This window comes from Colias philodice, chromosome 6 (genome assembly GCF_061535455.1).
Source record: "Colias philodice isolate Cphi_HAF_F1 chromosome 6, ilColPhil1 Martin Lab GWU primary, whole genome shotgun sequence".
Classification (NCBI taxonomy): Eukaryota; Metazoa; Arthropoda; class Insecta; order Lepidoptera; family Pieridae; genus Colias; species Colias philodice.
Window position 1 is genome coordinate 10543396 of NC_143091.1, and position 25807 is coordinate 10569202.

General features: G+C 33.9%; 4 protein-coding genes across 4 annotated transcripts; all 4 read right to left on the reverse strand.

The window, feature by feature from the left end:
* phr (deoxyribodipyrimidine photo-lyase photorepair) lies at window positions 1-5449 on the reverse strand. Its single transcript, XM_089696761.1, has 7 exons — window positions 4948-5449; window positions 4563-4765; window positions 4153-4311; window positions 3608-3806; window positions 3108-3300; window positions 2612-2853; window positions 1-587 (listed from the first exon to the last, which is right to left on the reverse strand). The coding sequence occupies exons 1-7, from the start codon at window positions 5348-5350 to the stop codon at window positions 421-423; spliced, it is 1566 nt and encodes a 521-aa protein (XP_089552887.1). The 5' UTR covers window positions 5351-5449; the 3' UTR covers window positions 1-420.
* Window positions 5450-6715: 1266 nt separating this feature from the next.
* LOC149488024 (ankyrin repeat and MYND domain-containing protein 1-like) lies at window positions 6716-12892 on the reverse strand. Its single transcript, XM_089695826.1, has 14 exons — window positions 12752-12892; window positions 11761-11934; window positions 11463-11672; window positions 11082-11294; window positions 10686-10985; window positions 10217-10400; window positions 9631-10147; window positions 9353-9521; window positions 9048-9272; window positions 8723-8962; window positions 8160-8292; window positions 7872-8064; window positions 7435-7798; window positions 6716-6937 (listed from the first exon to the last, which is right to left on the reverse strand). Exons 1-14 carry the CDS (start codon window positions 12890-12892, stop codon window positions 6716-6718), a joined length of 3285 nt encoding a protein of 1094 aa, XP_089551952.1.
* Window positions 12893-13091: 199 nt separating this feature from the next.
* On the reverse strand, window positions 13092-16650 carry LOC149488025 (phospholipid scramblase 2-like). The gene is made up of 7 exons (XM_089695931.1): window positions 16445-16650; window positions 15938-15994; window positions 15303-15443; window positions 14834-15051; window positions 13958-14125; window positions 13547-13696; window positions 13092-13233 (listed from the first exon to the last, which is right to left on the reverse strand). Exons 1-7 carry the CDS (start codon window positions 16500-16502, stop codon window positions 13177-13179), a joined length of 849 nt encoding a protein of 282 aa, XP_089552057.1. The 5' UTR covers window positions 16503-16650; the 3' UTR covers window positions 13092-13176.
* A 317-nt stretch (window positions 16651-16967) lies between these two features.
* On the reverse strand, window positions 16968-24146 carry LOC149488026 (uncharacterized). The gene is made up of 5 exons (XM_089696765.1): window positions 23789-24146; window positions 20838-21040; window positions 18893-20758; window positions 18661-18791; window positions 16968-18578 (listed from the first exon to the last, which is right to left on the reverse strand). The coding sequence occupies exons 2-5, from the start codon at window positions 21028-21030 to the stop codon at window positions 18354-18356; spliced, it is 2415 nt and encodes an 804-aa protein (XP_089552891.1). The 5' UTR covers window positions 21031-21040; window positions 23789-24146; the 3' UTR covers window positions 16968-18353.
* Between the last annotated feature and the right edge of the window lie 1661 nt (window positions 24147-25807).

Here is a 25807-nt window from a genome sequence, read left to right on the forward strand (position 1 = left end):
CTTAATGCTTTGTGATATAGATTGTTTATCCTTAAGACACCAATTGACTTATGCAATATAATCTAAAAAAAATCAGATCAAATATACAACAATTCAGTTATTACTTAAACATTATTTGAGGTGCTGATAATACTTATTTCTATGTTAGTTGTAAATCTTTTATAATTGAGATTTTTGACGTGACAACGTCTTATAATTCGATTGAGCCGGCTGCACGCTCGAAAAAACATGACTCATGCGGCGTTACCTCGCTCTGAGGCGTTCCATGTAAGGCTTGAAGTGCAAGCGAGAGCGCGGAACGAGCGACAAAGAAGCACAATCGGCCTTAGGACGTTGTCACGTTCAACTATCGTCAGTAAACTGACTTTACAGACAACCAATTTATTTTTACAGGATATTCGATCACGAGACGGCATTTTTTTATTTCTTCGGAACGTATTTATGCGCTTTCCCGCCATACCGCGCAATGAAGGCCTTAATGTCAAACTTGCGCTTACAGCCGTCATAGTTCATGTATCGAATCTTGCCGAACACTGCTCGTTCTGCCCAGCCTTGGTCGTGGATCCCGCAGATTGACCACATACATCCTGTTAATACATAGTATATAAATAAATGAATTGATGGTATTTGTTAGCGTCAATATTGGTTGCAACAAATAGTGTGGAATGTGGATATTATTAATACTACTGTAATACATCGTTTCGTAAATAAATTCTATTACATAATATAGTGAAAAATATATCATGTATCATCATAAATGTACATTGTGGATGACTACGAGATACTACGAGATGCTAAGGTCGAGACTATCATATTACGTATCGACTACGTAATGTATGCCGTAGTTTTTTTGTTATTAGAAAGATATTATATTCCTGATTTATACTCATCCAATTTCAATACTTATACAACCCGCAGAAACTAGTATGTAATATATTTAATAGTAACCAAAACGTAAGAAATTAGTTCTGGCATTGCACGTGAGTTTCAGAAGCAAGTGTCGCTAATTGCAAGTTTTGTCACGCCATTAGACCTCATTCGCACGAGAGTTAAAAAAGCGTTGCGTTAAAACCCGGCGTTGGCGCTTTTTAAACGTTCTCTCTGTGGTTGTTCATACTAACGCTTTAAAATCACTCATGTCTCGTCTCTGGCTTCAGTAAGACGTGGAAATGGTTTCTGCTAAAATAATTACGTAATGTCAGTTGCGTAATATCTTTATGATATTTATATTATTATATTTGCTTAGAATTCCTCGGAAAGTTTGTTCTTATTTGTTCAAACTCGTCATCGATAAACATGTTACTTAAAGGAATATGATAAAAATACCTACTGTTTTAATTTTTATATGTTAGGTATATTTGAAAGAAAGAAAGAAGGAAAGATTGGCACTAGCGATTTGTGTTATTAAAAGACGAAAAAGAAAACAAAAGGCATTCTGGGTACATCCTCTGAATGAACAGAGATACTTAAAAGGGCAGTTTGTGACACTGTACGAAGAGTTAAGGCAATACCCCGGAATTTTTTTAATTATTTTCAAATGTCTATAACGATTTTGAATACAGGAACGGACGAGACTCCACATCTATAATTAATAGTTCGGGATCAACAATCCACGACATCGTATCGATTTTCTGATGATTATAAGCACAACAAACACGTGCTACCGCTGAGCGAGCGTGCGGCATACTGAACGCAGCGCCGGCGCTTTTTTAGCGCTCGTCTGAATAATAGTAAGAAGTTTCCTATGGTCTATTTTATTTAACGCCCAACGCCGAGCGTTGAAAATAGAACACTGCGCGATAAAAAAGCGTCGCGCTTTAAAAGCGCTGACGTGTGAACATATACTTGGGAATGCATTTGTTCTATTTGGACGCTTTTTTAACGGACGTTAAAAAAGCTCTCGTGTGAATGAGGTCTTATTGAATGGTTGAATGAAGTTCAAGCTAGCCTTTATCGCCTTGGCAACATTGATATAATCTTTATGGGTAAATAATTGTTGCACGCAACATCACACCCATTTACTTTTGACTTATTGTTATACTTTATTATAATTTTGTGTAATAAATTTTGCAATACATATTTTATTATAATATATTATACATTTTTGTGGATTTAGATGGTTTTTCTATATTACTTCACTCCTAGCTTTAGTGCGTAAATCAAATCGGCACGAACTAGGCCATCTAATTAGCTCAGTTATTCAGACTTATAAAAAAAATGTTACAATTCTGCTGAAAAAATATGTTTTAGCATTACATGGTACTGTAATATATCCTATGCACGGCAGCAAAGCGCACTAGAGAATAGCCATGTTTGCAGATGTTTAATCTGTACCTCACCAATCTTTAAATTGATACAAATACATCTTAATACTATTATAAAGGCGAAAGTTTGTAAGTATGGATGTATGGATGTTTTGTTACTCTTTCACGTAAAAACTACTGAACCGATTACAATGAAATTTAGCACACATATAGAGGGTAACTTGGATTAACACATAGGATAGGTTTAATCCCGGAAATCCCACGGGAACGGGAACTATGCGGGTTTTCCTTTGAAAACGCGGGCGAAGCCGCGGGCGGAAATCTAGTCTAATCATAATAACACTCACCAGTATAACCATTCGAGTCCCTGCCATCCACACTATAATGGTCGTTCATATAAATAGAATACTTGAGCGCATCTTCTGGGCTCGGTGTCCATTCCAATATCTTCTTACACCAGTACATCCTGAGGAAGCCGTGCATCTTGCCTTCCTTCACCAGTTGGATCTGTGCCGAGTTCCATAGATCATCATGTGTTTCCGCTTTGCAAAGCTGGTCTAGTGTGTATATGTGGGTTCGCTTGTCTTTCCTGAAATGGACAATAAATTATTAGTAGCTAAGGTTCACAAAAATATTTAGTTTTTCTTTGCATTAAGAGTTCAGTAAAATAAAAGACTTTTGTACACAATTTGCAGCATTATGTTTCTAAGCCATTTCTTCTAGGCAACAAACAATAGATATTGTTAGTTTTATTTTATAATAGGAGCATGTGTTATGCATTGTCAGTGTGGACTTGCCATATCTAGTTTTTTAGAAAGTAATATTGAAATAAGCCTTTCATACCTATGATCATCCAATGTTTTCTGCGCCCACTGACTTGCCCCCTTCAAACTATCATAATGTTCACAATAGAAGCAGAAGTTATCAGCCAATTCACTTCTAACTATTGCTTCTTCCAAGAATGCATTCACACTCTCCGTTTGTTTTGACTTAAATGCTTGTACACATAACGCTACTCTTTGGACAGATATTTGGCCTGTAATGAAACAAATAATGTAACAAAAGCAATAGGGAGATTTTAAATGTATAGCATAATTGATTATTTATTTTATTTCATAATATTTTTTTACACATCATAAAACGAAATATGTAGAATTCAAGTACTGTTAATAAAAATTGCTTTTTTTTTGTAAAAGTCCTTCTATATAGAAAATATATTATTCTACCTTCTCAAATGTTCGTTATTTTTGGAAAATAAATTATTCTACCTTCTTAATTATTCTTTATTTTTAAAATTACAATAACAATTAATATCACAAAATGAATAACTGCTTATACCTTACCAAAGTGAAACCAAGGTGACAGGTTGCTCAAAGCATTCTGAGTTGGATCATTTCTTTTCGTAGCAAATATCTTTAGCCTTTTATCAATAAAGCTCTTGAGGGTCTTCATGGCCTCCTCATACCCTGGTCCCGCCCAGTCGATGGGGCCCACTGATTTATCTGCTTCTCGAGATTCTATTGCTTCATCCCAGTCTATTGGCTGTAATTATATGGGAGATAATATCAATAAAACTGTATATTATGTTGTATAAATTGATATATAACATTGTGTTTGTTTGTAATATCAGTAGTATTTTTTTTGAAGTGAATATATAATATAATATATAGACGCTTTAAGAGAAGGAAATATCAAGGTTGCGTTATGGCAATACCATCATGTCATGGAGTAAGGTAAGATTTTTTATCTTTGAATCTTGCCAAAAAAGTTTCACTTCTGACACTTGAGCTCAGTACACACACTCTTTTTTATGATTTAAGTATTTATTTAGTATGTAAAAAGCTTTTATATGAAAAAATAGTTCTATCAGTTACATTTAAAACTTTACCTCTGGTTCAAACTTGCTTGTATATGGATGTTTAATAAGAGGCGGGAACTCTGTGAGGAATTCATCTAGCTTAGAGTTAATCTTGTTCCTGATGGTCCTGGCTGAATATTCTTGTTTATCAGACGCAATCCAGCATGGCACTACATTGTGTGCATCTACCTGAAATATAGTTAAAACATAAGCTTTTACTATACATAAACATGTTCAAAGACGAAATGCTGATGATGATTATAGTATAGCATATAGCTCATGAGCCTTATGAAGCTTAATAAAAATGTATTGTTTTCTTATTTTGATGTTATTTATAAGTCAATAATTATAGTATTAGTATAAGATTTCTTAATACTGGCATTTGATTTCAAAATATGTACTGATTTTCTCAGCCTACTACTGAGTACAACATATTTTACCTGTATTAATGGTACATCCTTTTTCAGCTTCTTTTTCACCCCTTCCAGCCACCCCATGGGTACTCTCAAGGGGTTGAAATCACAAACAACTGCCCCTATCTTGTGTTTAACAACCCACTGGGGCAAGGCATCTGCCCCACTGCCTTCTAATAAGTGAAATGATATATTCAGTTTCTTACATTCCTCTGCAACTTTTTCTAAACCTGAAATTACAGACAATTACTTAATATTTGAAGAACTTGTGTTATAGAATTTATAGAAATATACCATTTTTAAAGATTATTAATTGCAGTATAATACTTAGCTACAATTGTTTTAAACATATTTAAGTTGATAACGTACGCGAATTAAAAGAGTTAATAATTATGTAATAAACAATATTCACCTTTTATTAAAAAATGGAACTGCCGCACAGACGCATCTAAATACTTGGCAATTAAACAGAAACATACATGCAGAGGTACCTCATTCTTCAAAGCCAGTTTCTGCGCGAATAAAAATGCCCAATTATCCTGAACGCGGCTGTCCCTTGACATCCAATACACGATGCCTTCACAGCTATCAGGTACCATTTGCTCGTGAGAAATAATTCGCAAACGCTTTTTGTTAAACTTATACTCTAATATAGATTCCGCGGTATCTTCCCGCTTTTTCTGAATACTGTTCATAAACTCAACTATATTTGTTTTGTTTTCTCCACTAGAGGAGGGAGTGGAGAGTTTTATCTTCTTGGCAGCGGAGGCCATTGTTAAATATGTATGTAGGCCTTGCTTAATGTTTATTCTCATTTACTTTTAATTCAGAATAACAAATCTAAAACTACTCAGATCAATTTAAATTTTTAATGAGTTTGAACATGAGTACTTTACATGTTGACATTGACAAATGACAGTTAACAGTTCAAGTTAGCAATGACGTTTGGTTTCTCCGTTTCTCTGTCTACGTCTCGGAGCAATTTGTTATTTGCTCCGAGGTCTACGTACGAATGTTTATTCACATAATCAAGGGGCAACACTGGAACGTGTGTCATTATAACAGTCATTGTGTATCTCGAGCTTTATTTATACACCCCGTTTTCCAATTACAGCACTAGAGCGCATTATGCGGCATAATGCTTAACGTTGAATGTTCCAACTACAGCAACGCTTCGCACAATCGAGCACGAATTGATGCGTGCAATCGATTTATCGTTAGTAATTATTAATTGTTGGAAAAAAAATTAAAGCTTTCGTTTCATTGTAGTTTTTTCGAAATAATCAAAGTTAATTCAAATTGTGTTAAAAAAACAAATATAAGTATGGATGAAGGTACAAACATTGAAAAAAATGTTAATAAAATAATCAAAATCCAAATTACTTAAAATAACCGTAAATATTTTTCAACCAATTATTATGTATACCACTTTATTTACACATTAATAATTGGTTATTGCTAACTCTCAGAATATTTTTTTTTTCAACACTGAACTTAGCGCAACCTGCTGGTGCGTTTCATGTTCCAATTAAGCATCAGCATAATTCGGCATTGTGCGGCACTGAGTCGCATTATGCTCTGTAATTGGAAAACAGCCACAATATACTCTTTGGACTATAATGACGAATAAATAATGCTTGCAGTTCATTGAAGTTGGCAAACAAAAATTAGTTTTTATCAATTTTATACAAATAAATAGTTTGTTCGTTCTTAGATGTTCGTTGAATATTTTTATTTGTTCGACTATTTTTGACGTGACAACGTCTTATAATTCGATAGAGCCGGCTGCACGCACGAAAAAACATGACTCATGCGGCGTTACCTCGCTCTGAGGCGTTCCATGTACGGTTTGAAGTGCAAGCAAGAGCGCGGAACGAGCGACAAAGAGGCACAATCGGACGTTGTCACGTTCAACTATCGTCAGTAAACCGACTTTACAGACAACCAATTTTTTTTAAATTTAATAGATTATCCTTTTTTTATTAATTAACTAATGTTTGCATGTAGATGTACCCTCCAAGTACTTTAATATACTATAATGATAATAAATTATGCAAAGAAATTAAAAATTAATAAGTACTAATTATTTAAATTTTCAAATAAATTATAATTTCAAAATTACACAATGTAAAAAACGTTTCTCAAAAGCCATAGTTAACATTTTTATATAGTACCGCGTATTATTTATTCTTCGGGCTATCGGCGCTCGATGGCAAACTATAATTAGGGCTCTGGAAATATTTAGCTTTCAGATCCTCACTGCAGGGATGGCATCCAATCCGTTCTATATTCACCTTCATGCATTCATACGAACAAAAGGACACAAGTTTACAAATATTGCATAATACTTTATCTTGATTCAATGGTAACGCACACTCAAAGCATACATAAAACTTTTGATTCTGTAAAATATTTGATACATTAATCCTATGAAAAAAAAAACTTCGTTTAATAATATTTTCATTTATAACTAGGTTTCCGCCCGCGGCTTCGCCCGCGCAGTCAAAGAAAAACCCGCATAGTTCCCGTTCCCGTGGGATTTCCGGGATTGCGTCATTTTCCCGGGATAAAAAGTAGCCTATGTCCTTTTTCGGGTATCAAAATATCTCCATACCAAATTTCATGAAAATTGGATCAACAGTTTAGGCGTGATGGAGTAACAGACAGACAGACAGAGTTACTTTAGCATTTATAATACAGCACAGTATAAATATTATTTTCATAGTTCAGTTAATATTATTTTCAGGTTTTAGTAGACTGTGATATTAGTATGGATTTAAATTCACTTAGTGCATGCGATATGTAACGACATTAGTTTAATAATAATTGAAAGTTGATATTAGGTATGTTTTATTTAATTTCTCGTGTAAAATCTCAACCGTAAGTGTTGTAAACTTACATCTCTGTCAAGCTCTGGCTTTACATACTGGGAATTCCATTGCATTTCATCTGGTGCATCTTTACTTGTACTTTTATATTCTTTAAGCAAATAAAAAACATCTTTATCAACGAGATCTCGTACAATAGCAGTAACCTTCGAACTAGCTTTAAATTCATTATTTTTGGGACTATAAAATCGCCACGCTAAAAATGTCACTATAGACAATAGATGTTTTAAGATTCTTTGATCCCTGTAAATCTTATTCCTTTTTGTTGCAAGAATATTCCAGATTTCGAGACAACGATGTGGTGTTATCCATAGACCGATACGCTTCTTATTTTTACATTCATTCAGGATCATGTTCCATTGCCGATGTTTGAATCTGAAAATATTTGAATTTTTTCACGTTACTTTGTTCTACACGTTATTTTCACTATTTATAGCAGGAATTTTACTTGTCTATTGTACAAATTAGCTCTTTAACTAATTTCCCTTGCAACCATCTGATATGTAGTAGTCTTGCGCATTCTTTAACAAGTTCAATAGCTTGTCTATAATCTTCTTTGTCATCAGTAACCATCTTTCCTACTGATTTTGTAGTTAATTTCTCATCTTTTTTAGGTTTCTCAGGCTTTTTACCTTTTTGGTCTTAATCGTGAGCTAGAACATAATTTTCTTTGAACATTTTGACATTAAGCAATAATACTTGTTCAATTGACGACAAATTTACAGACCGGTTGGACTGGAGGCCTTCACTTGAGTATTATCTAATTCGGACAATGAATTCTTGGCAAAAACGAAAATATTTTCATATCTTTCTTGGCCGTTTTTACAAGGAAGAAGGGGATCAGCACCGTAGAGCAATAAATTTGTAAGCTAAAAAATATTCATGAATATATAATATTTAAAACCGCGGGGCACAGCTAGTTAATGAATATTAATAGAGACTATTAGCCCGGTTTACACGCACACTCTTTACCGCGTGATTGAGTGCGCGGGATTAAACGCGGGAAAGCACGCGCGCGCAATCGCGAGGGATTGTTTTGTCACGTTTTTTTATGCACTTATTCTTTCGCGCGCGATTATTCGTGTGTTTTTGAGGAAAGAGGAAAGATTGTGCGTGTAAACGATAATCGCGCGCGATTGAACGAAGGAAAGCGTGGCGCGTTGGAGTGTGTGCGGAGTGGACGCGCAATCTCGTTCTCTCTGATGCTCGCTCTTTCCCGCGTGAAAGCCGAATCGCGCGCGAAAGAGCGTGCGTGTAAACCGGGCTAATAATAGAGCAAGTGGCAACAGAACTACTTACGGTTTGAATTTTTTCTGTGATAGGTACGATTTTAAAGAAAGGAACCCAGAACATTTTTACCAACACATTCTGATTTAAATCATTGATAATACAATTGAGATCAGTTTTAGGATTCCTTATAAATACATCAAAAAGTGCAATATTTGTTGACATTACTAAGTCGATAGCCGATCGCCCTTTAAATTGTGATGTTGGATCACAGTTGTAATCAAGTAATAGATTTAGCAATAGCTGCCGTATCTGGACAAAAATATAATAAAGTTGATAAAGGCTTTGGAATAAAAAAAAATATGAACAATATAAAAACAGGTGTTATTCATAGAACCTCTTCCTCATTTTCGTTTTCAGCCTTTCTTGCAATCACAGCATGTAGAAGTGTAGGACCTAGTTTATGAGGCTTATATACTGTTATATCGGATGAGCCAGTATCGTCATAATAAATGCAGCGTTTAGCATTGGCACCACTTTCTAGTAAGGCTCTTACGATTTCCAAATTTTCAAGTGTAAACGGTTTTGAAACTGCGATGTCTAATGGTGAATATCCAATAATCTAAATAAATAATTAAAACCGTTAATTTATTTTAAATTTATTTCCAAAAATAATTGTAAATTTTTTTGAGTTTTTGGCACCTGTGGGTAAATTTCATTTACATCAGCCCCATATTGAACTAAAAGTTTAATCAAATCAGGACAATTACTAGAAATTGCTATGACTAATGCAGGCTGTGGACAACGAACTAATTGAGGTTTAGCTCCCTTTGTCAAAAGTTCTAAAATAGTCAGCTTCATTTGTTCCAACCTGCGTGTCATTAAGTAACAATAAGTAATATCACATAAGTAGATTGTAGGTAGAATGTAACTAAAATACAGACATAATATTATAACAAAAAGTTGCGTAATTCGCTTACATTTTATGTCTTTGTTTTTCAAAGCTGTTCTCGGACTCTACTTTATCTGAACTGGACCATACCAATTCTTTGCTAGTTTTCACCGTGTCCTTCATTACTTTAGATACAACCTTTTTAACGTTTTTATCCTGAACCTTTTTAGGTTCCTCTTCAAGGGCCTCAACTTCCATTACCATGTCGTTGATTTCAAACAAATATGGAACTGTATTATTTGTATTAGGTTGTTGAAAAATATCATTTACTTTACTCGTAAATTCTCTGCTAACATTACTATATACTTTCTTATTCTCTGATAGTGAATCATCAGAATCGTATTCTGTCTCTGGAGCTTTCGTTGACGCTGTTTCAGTTTTCCTTCTTCCCATATTTTGATCTTTTATAGACATTTGCGATTTTACTTTCTTTTGACTGAGGCTTCGCACTGTCTTGCTTGAGCTCTTTATTAAGGTTACAGTGGTACCTTGGGATGCGAGATCGCGAGAAAGATGCCATTCAAAAGCTCTTGGTTCTATAGGAGCTATAATCGTATATCCAATTATATTCAATTAAGAGACTGAAATACATTCTATTGAAAGAATATACTTACGTGGGGCTGGTACTATAGGAGGTGGGAGCAAACTTTGAAGAATTAAGTTGGGTGGTACATCGTTGACGGCACAGGTGTACCGTATCAGCGCTACACCTAATGATGTGCAGCACGAATCATTGAAGCAATCGATATCTGCTCCAGCGTCCACAAGAAAACTTATTGTATCCACTTGATCACCACACTTTAAATTAATTTATGGAGAATTTAACATAAACTGAATAGCAATTATATCCATACTAATATTATAAATGCGAAAGTAACTCTGTCTGTCTGTCTGTTACTCAATCACGCCTTAACTACTGAACCAATTTGCATTAAATTTGGTATATAGATATTTTGATACCCGAGAAAGGACATAGGATAGGTTTTATCCCGGAAATCCTACGGGAACGGGTTTTTCTTTGAAAACGCGGGCGAAGCCGCGGGCAGAAAGCTAGTATTCTATAAGTAGTATACGTGTACTTACTGTTGCGTACATTAATGCCGTGTTTCCTTGTATGTCAGCTACATTTGGATTTACATTATGTTTATTTATGAGGTCTGCTACATTTGCTATGTAACCTAGATAGCTTGTCAAAAGTAAAGTTCTGCAATCTGCTTCATGAGCGCCAGCCATTTTGAAAAGTTTTCGTGGGCCAGATAAAATTGTATTTAAATCAATTTCATAATTATCTCTTTGTTTTTCGTGCTCATAGCAATGTTTCATCATGTTTATAATAATATTGCTATTGTTCCAAGCATAAAATTTTTCTTTTTGAAAACTTTCCTGGCTATCTTGTGGAATCTAAGAAAAAAATTAAGATTTTTTTATTTACCTTAAAATTTTACTTAACTAATTCAAATGCTTTTATAAGTAATTTACCTGGGTGTCTTCAAATTGTATATTGTTATTGAATTGCTCCAAAGATTCAATGCGGTCCTTATAATAATCACTATTGAATATTTCAACCTGGCATAGCGGGCTAGCAAGGTCCGTGCAATGTTTTGGATACAGTTTTTTCCATTCTTCTACAGCAAGACGAGGATCCGCGCCACAATTTTTCAAAAGATCTAACGCACAATTTGTTTCTCCTATCTATTGTTAAATATTATATCTTTTTTATTTTAAAGACCACTAGTAAAATCTAAATTCTGTGCATATTTAAACAGAGGTTATGTGAATACGGAAGTGATACATATGATGATACAAATGTTGTTACAAAAATTTTGTAACCCAAATGTTATATTTTATCTAATTACTAACATGTCTTATAGTATTTGTGAGCAATTTCCTATGTCCTTCGACGATCATCCGTCCTATATTATTGGACGTGAAGTCAGGCACTACACTGGGTGCTTGCGGCCTCCACGCCAGTCTTATCAATTGAGTGTCTTTCCAGAGACCTACATCATCTCGTAATGCTGTGTGTGACTGAATACCAGGACCCCATCTCATATTGTTATTGAACAATCCCTGAATATACAGCAATATTAATTCTCGAAAATTTTATGTCATATTTAAGGCCAATAGATATTTGGATGCAATAAAAAATTGTATTTACTCGAAAAGTTCTTCCATCAGGAAAAGAAATTAGTCCATAACCGTGTATGCAATTATTATAAAAATGCCCCTCATAGGTGCAAGGTATCCCATCTTCACCATGGAATTTCCAACGATACTCTCCAGAACCGTGCATTGTGTCAAAGGTGAAGCCTCCATCATAGTTTTCTAGGGACTAAACATTATAACTATGTAGTCTTAGCTGATAAATTAAATTACGTACATTTATGTGGCTATTAAAATACAGTTTTGCACGCCTCATAAGCGAAGCGTTGAGGTGGGTACTACTGTCACTTCGCGCAAAACATCTGATTTTTCAAACTTAAAATGTCTTTATGTATCATACATTGCACTTGTAAGATAATACATACACACACATATTAAGAAAAAACACTATTTTTAACGTTCATGATATTTTTGATGTCATTTTTGTTATTTAAACTAGTTAAAAAACAGTTTAAAAAAGTTCTGTCTTGGACGTCCGTGTGTCTGTATGTGCGGATCCTTTTTCTTGTTAACACGATAGCGACCGAAATACTTTACTAATCGAGTCTTTTTTTCTCTCTTACGCTTGAGTATGCTCAGGAATAGAACCCTTTCATTTTTCAGGGTCTGATTCGATGTGGTTTAATTGTTATTAAATAAACAAAAATAATAATTAATAAATGTATATTAAAAAAAAATTATGAGGCGTGCACTTTTGGATTTTCCAAATTATTTGCTAATATACTAAGAAAATTTGCGAAGGTTTCACACTTCCCAAGTGCATAAAAAAAACAATAATAAAACAAAAAAACAATAATCCCCAGTTTTGTTATTGTTAAACACCACTATGAGGTGCCCAATTATCCCAAAAGCTGCATGAAATAAGCGAATTAAATAAGTTATTTGTATAACAACAATTATTAGATATGATTACCGATTATTATAGAATCTTATTAGATCGTCTCTTTCCATTTAAATTTTATAAAATATTGTAATGAGCTATTTACCTTAGCCCCACTCCAGGTATTTACACCATAACCGCATCTTCTGTTGTCTGGATCCTTTTCGCCCACATAATATTCATAATACGGCCATGTTTTCGTGCCCTTGCTTTCAATTGAGTTACTAGATTTTTTAGGATGCACCATGGAAAATATTTTTTAGGCAAAATAACTTTATAAATATTCAAATAGTAAATTTTAGCAAAAATGTTTCATGGTTTTGTATATGCTCGGAGCTTTCAGAGGTTATTTTATCATGACAGTTATCAAGACAAGCAGCTGTGACAAGCAGGCATCATTAAATAGGTTTTTCTGTGTTTGTATTTCCCTTTTCAATAATAAAACAATGTCTTTTCATGTAGTTTATTTTAATAACAATTAAAAAATTAAAGTCATATAATTTTGATGTTTTTTGGATCATTAAAATCTTTTTAACAACAGTTGCATCGAAGGCAGCTTGTTTTCGCTCTTTCAAAATATGTATATTCCTGAAAAAAAAATTAAACATATTAATTATTATGATATTATATACCTACATAAAGAACGGTAAAATGTGTATGTAACTAACTACTACTGACTAAACTCCTTTTAATCTTAAAACTACTATTACTACTTTATTTTGAACTAATAACAAAATTGTACTTGTTACTAGTACTTCGCCAAGTATGGATCATAAATGTTTATTTATTTAATTTTTAATTGTGTGACAGATATCTGTTGTGAATTAAAACTATTTCCACCTCAAAATGATATATTATTTCGCCTGTTCAATAACTTTATAATAGCTAATAAATACTCTACCAGTAGAAATGTAGCAGCCAATAGAAGAGCTTTGTGCTTCGGCTGCACTGCGCAGTCTGGAAACATGACAGTGGTCACAAAACTGACCAGCTCACGGTCCCAGCTGTGGAAGATCTTGCCCACTTGACGGAGAGAATCGCTGGTCAATATCTGAACAAAAATTACCATTAAGTGGGCGATTATTCCTCGTCAAGAACAAGTAGGTAAACAATGCATCAAATACGAAAAGATCCTAAGAAGACTAATATAGGATATAAAATGATACTGAAATCAGTTGATTTTGAAAATTGTTAATATTTTTTTAACAATGTTCCAGACACGCTGGGTAACTGTCATAAACTAAGCACTCCATAATGTCTGTAATGAACGAATCTTTTACACGTCTAAAGATAAATAATTACGCCCAAATACCTTAAACTCTGATAATATCAAGTTACTCTTGTTCAGTCTAGCCGGACCCTCGATGACGTATATGACGTCATCATTAAGATTCCTCACTAGATAGAAGGGCACCATCCACGTCCACTGCTGCTGGATACGACCGATGTAGTCTCCTGGTGGTGTGATTACTTTCATTTCCTGTAATTTTATTATAACAAGATTGTAAGAGCAAATGTAACTATAAAACGATCTGCATTCAAAGTAGATCCCTAGGGACCGACGACAAATGAAAATAATTTGGAAAATCCAAAAGTGCACGCCTCATAATTTTTTTTTAATAAATATTTATTAATTATTATTTTTGTTTATTTAATAACAATTAAACCACATCGAATCAGACCCTGAAAAATGAAAGGGTTCTATTCCTGAGCATACTCAAGCGTAAGAGAAAAAAAAAGACTCGATTAGTAAAGTATTTCGGTCGCTATCGTGTTAACAAGAAAAAGGATCCGCACATACAGACACACGGACGTCCAAGACAGAACTTTTTTAAACTGTTTTTTAACTAGTTTAAATAACAAAAATGACATCAAAAATATCATGAACGTTAAAAATAGTGTTTTTTCTTAATATGTGTGTGTATGTTTTATCTTACAAGTGCAATGTATGATACATAAAGACATTTTAAGTTTGAAAAATCAGATGTTTTGCGCGAAGTGACAGTAGTACCCACCTCAACGCTTCGCTTATGAGGCGTGCAAAACTTAAATATGTTGATAATCGAGCAAATAGTTTGTTATCAATCCTATAAATAAAGCAATTTAAAAATAACGATTTCTCCATAAAATACAAATAATTTTGTCTTCTTTACAAGACAGACAGTTCGATTTTAGGACAGCTACATACTTGTAATCTGAAAGGAAAGAAACAAGACGCAGCAGCCAACCGCCGCTCCATATCCATGGCTCCTTGCCTGCTGTTATCATGAAGGTGTAATGTGAACGCTCTCCCCACACCACAGAACAGTCTTTGTGTTTTGGACGATCTCTCACTGGCCAAGAACAGGGATGGACCATTCGGTACCCTCACAATGTACCAGTTTTCTGAGTCTACGCTAGATGTTACTGAAATGTTTGTTTACATTATTGCCAACTGTTAAATTGTATTAAAATTTGATAGAAGAATTTCGTACGAAAAATGGATTGTGAAAATATTAATGAGGATTCTGGTTGATTTTTATGTTAGGTTAGTAAAGTAGAAAATATATATCTATTCTTCAGGATATCTAGGTACTCTTGTCCACTCTTCAGTAGTAACGTAGGTACTATGTGAATGTACCCTTTACATTTATTATTTTTTTTTATGTCTGACTTACAATCATTAAGTTCTACTGTCTGCTGAATGAGGAGGCTAGACACACCGATCAGGAAGTCCAGACCATGCATGGGTCGGAGAGGCGTCACGGCATTCTGCCTCCAGTCGACCGTGGACACGGGCAGCTCGGCTCGAGGTTTGTCTGTAAAATTTAGGGAATATTACAAACCTTTTTAATAAATAAATACATTGAAAGAGATTTTTTGTTTGTATTATGAAACTTGTATTAAATATACTCAAGGATGAGTGAGTTCTCTATAAGACGAGAACCGCTTGTCAGACCGGCATAAAATAATATAGAAGGTTGATCACCTACTTGTCCGTAAAGAACACCAATATGTGAACCAAATGTATATCTGCCACATAGAGTTTTTAATCCATACTAATATTATAAATGCGAAAGTAACTCTGTCTGTCTGTCTGTTACTCAATCACGCCTTAACTACTGAACCAATTTGCATGAAATTTGGGATATTTTGATACCCGAGAAAGGACATAGGATAGGTTTTATCCCGGAAATCCTACGGGAACAGATTTTTCTTTGAAAACGCGGGCGAAGCCGCGGGCGGAAAGCTAGAATGTTATAAATTTCAATAAGAACAATTCCATAAATAATTTTACAAATTGTTACCTTACCGTTTGACTGTGGTTGCTGCGATATAACTGAATCCGGTCTTAAATTAGTTCCGTCATCTATAATGATAAGGAGAACAAAGCAAATTAATCTATGATTAAATGGTTATGAGCGATCATATCAAGCTTTCATGTACATACTTCGAAGTTAAAAACAAATAATTAAAAAAGATAATTTTAAGTTATTCTGTGTTCGGTCTTGCATTGCCTCCAACGTTCAAATTAAATGGTGTCTTCAGTATTTCTAGGCAAAAAGGTGTTTGAATTATAAAAGTAATTTCAATCAATTAAAATGTAATACGCGGTCTGTATGATACCTATACCTAACATTACAATGTTGACAAAAGATTGTGTGAAAAAACAAATCTCATACTAGGATTCCTTTAATGAATTTTGGAATTAAGTAGGTCACAACTTTTTTTCCCTTTAATATTTTTGTGATAAGCCTAAAAAACAATAGATTCACATTTTAGACAATTTTTGAATGACTCACAAACAAACAATACATACCCGCGGTAGCCGCTAAGTTTTCGATCCCTCGAGATTCTGTATGAGAAATATCGGCCATCACATAATATATTCACGAACTATTGTTTATAATATATAAGCAGAAGTATTAAGTTGTTTCTAGTTATTTGTTCCTTAGCGCACTGAGTTATCGACATATTTTGATTGTCTGTACACTACGTTATCAGATAAATCTATATCTCTATCAATAATAATGGCACGAACGACACTGGTTCAACACTTCCAATTACTGTTTTATCGATGTTGTATGACGTGTTGATGCGAGGTATGTACATATTATAAATTGATTATGAATTAGATTTTAAAAGCAAAAAAAAAACTGCAAAGGGAAAATAAAAACTTGAATGTAGATAAGATTTCCCTTATGAAAATCAGAAGAATTTCCTCTACACTATTTTTCATACTTTTTTTTCTTTAGGTACTTACGAAAAAAAACATGCATTGTAAAATTTTCTTACAAATGTAAAGCAGATGTAAAAATGGGGAAGGGGGAAGTGAAAGGCAATTTTTCAGAAAACATTTATTTTCATGTTACCATATAACTTCGAATACTTTACGAATAGAGTGATAACATCAAGTTAAAATTATTGGCATTCTGATGACACCGTCTTTGTACGATACATATATATAAATTGTAAAGATTCTAGGTGACAACTGTTTTTGTTGATTTATACATGTTTATAAATATGTGTAGAATGTAAAATATATACTCGTACATATAAGCGTTGTATAATTTTTATGCTATTTTAGGATCAAAACGTGATGCCAAATACCTTCGGAAGACATAAGAGCCTGGATTCCTAGCGCTTTTCCTTCTAGGCATAGATAAAGACCAATAATAGTCTCGTGAAAGCAAATAAACATTTATTGTCCTAGTAAAGTCTAGTGGTGCACTAGTGCTAAATTGTGCTCTCTGATATTAAAATTCACAATTTTACGTTTTATAGTCGCTTTCACTTTTTATTTGTTATTTATTAGATAGATATTATTTTCAATGCAAATTATTAATTTTGATAATTAATACTTTTCAACGTCGATATATGGATAACAAAATGTCATATTTTAAAACAACAAATATAATACTTGTTAGAACATTTATATATTATAATAATATACATATTATATATTTTAAGTTATTCTACACATTCATAATGTTTTTATTTAACATATTTCAAAATTTTCATGTGTTTATCTTCACATAAAGTTGTTTTATCAATAATGCTTTAAATATTACACATAAGTACATTTATCATTATAATCAATTAAGAATAAGTACTTAGTAACGTTGACACACTTAAACACAAACATCAAAATATATTAAGTATAATAATATGCAAGTAAACATTTAACAACGATAAATTCATTCCATACAATACCTAGAATATATAAATCCAATAATTTTCTCCGTTCCAATATTATCCAACTCTATCCACAACATGAGGTTCTTTAATAGGAAATGTAATCAGTAATAGTAATCAATGCATATTATCATCATTCTGAGAATAATACACAACATATAAAAGCATAGTTATAAAATTAAAAATTATTCAGCGTAAATAAATTATTTTATGCTCAGTATGTAATGTTACAGGAAAAATGTACCATATCTGAGATCGCACGCATCTATGGCTGGCTAGATACGCACGAAAAAAAATGGTAGAAAAATATACTCACTTCGATCAAATGCAATGACTGTAGAACTATACGATATTAAAATTTAGAAAATAAGTATTACAAAATAGTAACAAATCTTTTACGATAAAATACATTCATCGAACACGAACATTTAATTTAACATGTTCGAGCTGCAAATCTCATTTATGAATTTCCCTACGATGTAGGTGTCGCCACCGAACTCGAGCATATGAGACGAAATCCTCTATCGAATCGTTTATCGTTGAAGAGCTCTTTGCCATCCTAAGTTCAGTTTCAGTGTTGCGGGAAGGCAAGGGCTAGCTTCGCATTCCCCGTCCAGTTCGTCAGCGAGATTGTCGTGCAACTCTCTAAGGGCCATAAGAGCGGAACGAGCGGCGCGCTGGCAACTCATGTCACCCTCACACGTTGAATCAGCTTCCGATAGAAAAACAAGGTCACAAGTTGTTGGTGGTGCTTCACCCTGTTTAAAAAAATATGCAAATAACGTAGCTAGGTTATGAAATGAACTTTAACTGTGCTTTTCATGTTTTAATTATACTCACACAAAGGTAGCAAATTTGATGTAAACTGCACAACGGGAGGAACAATTGACCGCGGTCTCCGGCTAACAAATCGACTCCACGACATCGCTGCACAATTTTAGCCAGAACTGGGCACGCACCAGCAGAGCTTACTGTAACGTAAAATGTACGATTAGCTTTCAAAATTAAAAATCAATTCATGATAATAATTATCAACAACTCAATCATTAACAACTTAAAAAAAAAACATTACCCGTTGAAATGACAGGCGAGCGATGGCGTCCACTTCCTCCCATGTATCCTTCAGACAATTGTTCCTCAAGCTTGCCATTTATATAATGACCTGCACCTTGTTCATCTTCAAAATCTTCACTAATGTCACCTTTACGTTGATGTTCTGTAGGAATCTCATTACTCATGTTTATTTTTTCTTTTTTAACAGCAACTCGCTTGTCTTTAGCGTCAGCCTCAGGTGTAGATTGCGATGAAGGAGTTGTTCGCTGCACTTGTAGACTTTGTTTGAATTCCTTTAATGCTTTTCTCATTTTTTCTAAGCTATAAGCTGCCGCTAGTCGAGATAGTAATTTTTCTTTCATTTCTTGTTCTTCTTTAGAGTCCAACTCCTCTCCCATGTTGGAGTAATGTAGAGCTTCATCTACGATAAGTCCTTCCATGTTCTTTAGTTTTTTGTCAAAGTTATCTAGTTTTGTCTCCGTCTCCGTGTCTATACCGGCACTTCTTTTTTCTCCGCGTAACTGTAGAGCAATATTTGCCTTGTTGTTAAACTTCTGTGGGTCATAACTTCTTTTCATGTAGCTGCTCTTCCTCATATTATTGACAGGATACACAACTTCTTTGTTAAAAGTATCAAAATACATCTTCTTAAGTCTGTCTTCATTTAGATTACTGCCTGGGGGCACAGATTTTTTAAATCTCTTATCAATTCCAAAATAGTCAGACCAATCAATGGATTTTTTTCTAACAACTTTAGTCTTTTCCGCCTCATGCTCGTGGCTATGATCGTTACTATGATCGTGACTATGATCGTGACTGTGATCATGATTATGATCATGACTATGATCGTGCTTTGATATATCATGTTCAATTTCTTTGCCTGATACACCCGGAGGATGACCGTGATGCTCATGACTTACATCTTCAGGTAATGATGCATTAGAATGTTCTTGGGTGTTGTTATCGTGTGGAACACGAGGAGGCTTAATTTCATGAGGAGTTTCTTCGTGTTCACTGCTTCGTTTAACGGGATTCTTAATAATTTCATATTCTGAATTACCAAATATTTTAGATAAATCTTGTATTATTTTTGGATCCGTACCTGCACCACTTCTGAATGTTTTTGCATTATTATTATTTAAGACGAATCTTTTCTTTTGCATATTAGCGCTTCCAGTACTGCTGCTACTGCGTTTTGAAACAGGAAAACGTTTTTCAATGTTTTCATATGCATATTGATCTTCATCGGCTAAATCCGATAAGCTATCATCGTCTAGGGGTTGGAAAGCAATAGCATATTCCTCCCGAATGTCGTCCTTGTCGTCGTCAGATACGTCATATGCGTTGTAATTTGAGTTATCGGTATCTTGATTACCATCAAGACTCTTATTTTCATCTAATTCACTCGCAACTGGAAGTTCCGTTTCGAAGTCTGAGCTACGTTTCCTTTTAAAAGCAATTGGGCCCCAATTATTAGGATATCGTTTCTTAACTATTTTTTCCTTATAGAGTTTCACTACACCTTGTGGTGCTTTGTCAGCATGGTTAGCATTAGCTTTATTATTTTTATACTTTGTCCACAGTTGGCCTAAAAGTACAGCATATTCTGCATCATTTTCAGGGCGTTCTACGATCATCTCTTCCTTTTCCTGAGGCTCATTTCTTTCCATAAAAAGATCACGTAGTCTATCATTATCTGCATGTTGACTTCTCTCACGAAATGCGGATTCCTTTTTAGTAGTGGATCGGGGAACGGAATTCTTTTTCTTAATAATTTTGTATTCATAAGCATCGGGAGGTACTTCATTGTTTTCAAGCAATTTAACAACATATTGTGGGGAGGGTTCTTCATCCATATCCTCAACGTCCACGGCATAATCGGGCTCTGAAAAAGATCACTTTGTATCATACTCCATAGATGCTACAAAACTATAATAAATATTAAAGTTACTATGACATTGTACCTGCATAAGCCTGCGGTGGTACAAATTCGTACAATGCATCATAGTCCTGTGGTATGACTGGACCTTGGTTGTGCATTCTGCCGCGCTGACGACGCTGAAGGGCTTCAAGAGCGCCGCGGAGGGACCCTCCTCTATCCGCCACCGAGGTGGCCAGGAAACAGGCCGCTACGGCCCATATCCATAATACACCCATCGTATGAATTCTGGTAGCATAAAATAACCATATTTTTTTAATCAATTGAAAATTGTATAATTTTTATACCTTCTCGTAATTTCGATGGGGGAAATAATTATGTAAATATGACAATTCGATTTGATTTTTTCAACGAGCTAATCAATTAAAATTTTGCAGAAGTGAGAAACAATATTCCTTTCGAACAGACGAAGTTGCGTGGGTAAGCTAGTTAAATATAGTCGAATGTTTCTTAAAATGATCATACTAATTAAAAAAAATGTTGTGTGGTTTTATGAAACCACGGTAAAAGTGAAACTGTTCGAACGGTTCCGAACACTGCTTTGTGTAGCGCATGTCGCGTGACGGTCGGCTGCCGAGTAGGTATACCTACTCGGCAGCCGCGATACACGCGACATGCGCTACACAGACCAAAAAGTTTGAGACGATGTAATAAAAGTTTCACTTTAAAAAGAGCATTGGCATAACTAATTCTTATAAATTTCACCGTTTATTTTTCTACGTTCGTCTACAAAATAAACTCTACGCAATAATCGTTCGCTGCAAGATAAAAAGCTTATCGCGTTAACATATAAAAATGTATTATATTTTATATATATAATACATATAAAAATGTATTATATTTTATATATAATACATTTTTATAACATATTATAATATTTAATTAACATATTATAATATTTTCAACACGTTTCAAATATAATTTCTAACACATGTCACAGCACGGTATGAATGTTATTTCCCAAGGAAACTTTTCAACGTGAAATCGAATTACGAAGAGCACTCTAACGACGCCGACGCTATTACCCTCAAGCGACTTATAGAAAACAAGATCACTTTATATTACCTCTGAGATTACGCCCGTTTCCCAACAATTTATTACGCATATCTATCATTTTCAGGATTGAACATTACTTTGCTATTTACAAAACCACTTACTTACTTATTTCTATCTGGAAATCTGGGCTATAAATATAATCCACCATCATTTATAAAAACATTTATTAAGCTTAATTATTTACTTCATTTTATTTATGGGTTGTATTCTGATATTAAGATTCAAGTATCTGTATTCAATTTTGGTTTTAAAATGATAACATCTACAAATTGATAAAGTAACTTTATGCACGTAAGTGTTTGAATTTTCGAATTAAATAATACGAACTTAAATTTTTAAAAATGTATGTTGTTACAATCCAACATGAAATTAATAACATTTGTTGATTACATTGAACAATAAAATTTTCTCGGCAGAAAAAAAATCTTCTTTAAAACAAAAGCATGATCAATTTCCAATAAAAATACAATAATTATGAACCTAGTTAATGGTTCAAATGTTAATTAATTGTATGTATAATATTAGCTCAATCGCTGGATAATTCAGTAGGTATTTCTGAAATTTAAAAGCAACCTTAAAAATTAATTAATTTCAATATTTTTTTTTATTTCATTTATGAAGAAAGTCGTATTTAGGAATCATATGAAGGAAAATTAGGTTTTAAACGTGTTTTAAAGTTGCCATTAGTTGCCTACATACTTTGAAGGGTACGGCTATTTGATAAATGTGCCTCTTGGGATCTATTGTAATTGAAGGAATTTGTGTGTTTATATGTTTACCTCTTAAAGTCTCATTATTTCAATTAGACCTTTTGGTGAGCAGTGCCCAGGGACAATCTTGTATTTTCATTATTAAAAGACGAAACTTTACTTTCGTTTAGTAATTTAGATCTTTCTTTATCTACTTTTGACTATCCGCTCTTCCCAGCTTCACTCGACGTGTTGACCGGGTATATAAAAAGCCCTTTGTTATAGCCCTTTTGTTTAAAATGGTATGGTCAAATAAATTTCAATTCATGGAGTAGATAGAGTTAAATCGAAACAAATAAATAAACAAAAACTTTCCTCTCTACCACATGAAGAATAAATCTCAATTTCAATTAAAATAGTCTCAGAAACAAACCAAACATTAATTATTTAAAAAAATATATTTTCCCGGCTGAAGGAGTGGAATTGAATTTAAAAGCTTTCCTTTCTTCTTGTAAACTCGTCAGATCAATATCATTGAAAGCTTGAACGTACTGAGAGTGTAGGCTTTTTTTTAATTATTAAAATTATTAGTTTAAAATTATTATCATTTAGAAGTTACATATTTATTTTGAGAAAAAAATATTTTACTTTCATTGTTCCTTTAGTTGTTTCACATTTTCGTCAATGAAATTGAAACTTACAACTCATGTTCATTAACCGACGTCAAAAAAAAGGAGGAGGTTATCAATTCGGCCGGTATGTTTTTTTTTTTTTTTTTTTTTTATGTATGTACACCGATTACTCCGTGGTTTCTGAACCGATTTACGTGATTCTTTTTTTGTTCGATGCGGGATGGTGTCGAATTGGTCCCATAAAAATTTTATTCGGATAGGCCCAGTAGTTTTTATTTTATGAGCATTTTTGTCTGTATTTGTAAATGTTGCAAGTGCAAGTTTGAAGTCGGTTGTTTTTAACGCAGTTATTGACTTGTTTGTTTACAGGTGATTTTGTTTATGTTATCTGAAAAGCATTTTTCAGCCGTTTTTAAAAATATGCCTATCTGCAACCTGCAAAATAATGTAGGTCACTAGTCTGTTCGATACCTCCTACAAAATCATGAATAGCATAAAAATTTGCAACTTTTAAAAATTCCTGAAAAACTCATACTTGTCCAAAAAAACATTTAAGATATTTATCAAATAAGTTCTACGAATGTTGGATGTTGCCTTACCTTAAAACATTTATCACTGCCACAACAATACCAGTCGGCAATGCGAACAGCGTTCGAGCTGGTGGAAGTCTGGAAGATAACTGGGATACTGAAAGTTGGTGAAACCTGCGCGACGGCTGCGCAATAAAACGGAGTTCCGTGGGCTCACAGCCACCTACGGAACACGGCGTAGCTGGAAGGCGTGAGGGCTGTGGAGTGCGGGGGTTTATATAAGCGCGGATCGATAGTGCGGCAGGAGCTTAGGTCATATACAGACTGTACTCTTTTATTTACATTAGCTCTGTTAGGCCCGCCTTGTTGCACATGCTATATTGACCTATTAGTTGCACTTTGTTTGCTCTCAGTGGTCATCAGTCTTCATTGTTTTGTGTTTTGTTTCAGTTCTATTTACAGCTATTGAGTGCACCCAATTTTTCATTGCAATTTGTTGGAAACGTGCAACTTAGAAAATAAACTATTAAATTTTTTTTCTCTATGACAAAGCTAAGTATTGATATATATGTATTATATAGTAATAAAATATTCTTTAGAATGTATTAAGATTTTCCTATAGACTAAGATTCTTAGAGGGCAACATAAAGGGACAATAGGTAAAACTTTCTATGGAATAAAATAGAACTACACTCATATTGAAAATATAACATATCCATACATATTGATTTATTAAAAACTAGCTGTTGCCCGCGACTTCGTCCGCGATTACGTCGTTTTTCGTCATTCGTCGTTTAAAAAAATACGTGACACTTTATTTTTGAATGTTCTTAATTGTCTCTTATAAAAATAAACTACATTAAAATTGAATACTCTGATAAGAAAATCTTAAAATCGGAGGACATCGAAAATCTGAGGAAAACATGAGTGAATTTGATTTAAATTCTACATTACTTAGTAATTCAAATAATAATCTAAATTAAATGTAGATTAACAGTTTGAGCGCATCATTATATAATATGTACCTAAGTATTAAATTACGTTAGTTTACATAGTAATTTTACTAAAAACACGATGACTTTCTTTCGCGCTCGGTACAACAAACTAAGCATGTTTGTGGTACGTGGCCCGCGTCACTTGACCCCCTGCGAGTTCCCCTCCGTTACTATGCGAAAATACATTCGTCGCCCTACTGTAGGAAAAATTGTAATATTTTAAATTCGAGAAATATTGATTTCTTGTATTCGACTATTCGTTGTAGTCGAATATAAAATATATTTGAAGAAACTTAGGTTGGCCTTCAGGCAAAAAGGATCCTATCAAATGATAAACTTGACCTTGTATCTTAAAAGTAAGCATGAAAGGATCCTCTGATAATTGTTGAGCACCAAAGGATAATTTAAAACGCACTACTATAAGAGCGAATATTGTCTAAGAACTGTTTAGATTGCACATGTTCCTCTAAAAGTAGTGATTTCAAAGGTTCTGGTGTATCTTCAAACGAAAGCCGACTCCTTACTCCTCTTTAAAGCATTACAAAAAGAACGTACTACGTTAATATCGCCTATACCTAAGATGATCTGTAATCAATTGTGAGGTTATAAGCAAACCCACTTTTATATTTGTCGGACCACACCACCGAATTCGTAGATTGATCTTCTATGTTTACCTCTTAAGTCATTAAGACTGTCGAAATCTGTCTACAGTAAGACGGGCCTCTCGCTATTCGTCCGTTTCAAGAGACCAAATAGTTTCAATTCTTAATCTTTCATTAAACAAACTTATTAATCGTACTTGTCTCAAATAATCTTGTCTCAAATAATGGTAATATTCGCGTCCCTACTCTAGTCATTGCTTATGCTCATGTTCATCTTCAAGAGATCGAATAATATTATGGTGCACCCTATCATTTGTCAATCGGTCTTCATATTGAGTAAAAGTTTCAGATTATCGAGATAAAATATGCCATTTGCGATCAGCTGTGAGACGTTATACCCTCTCAGTGAAGGTTTCGGTCTCACAGGATAGTACATGCCGTTCGCGGTCAGCTGTGAGCCGCAATTCTCGTTGTGAAGCGGTTTCAGGTTC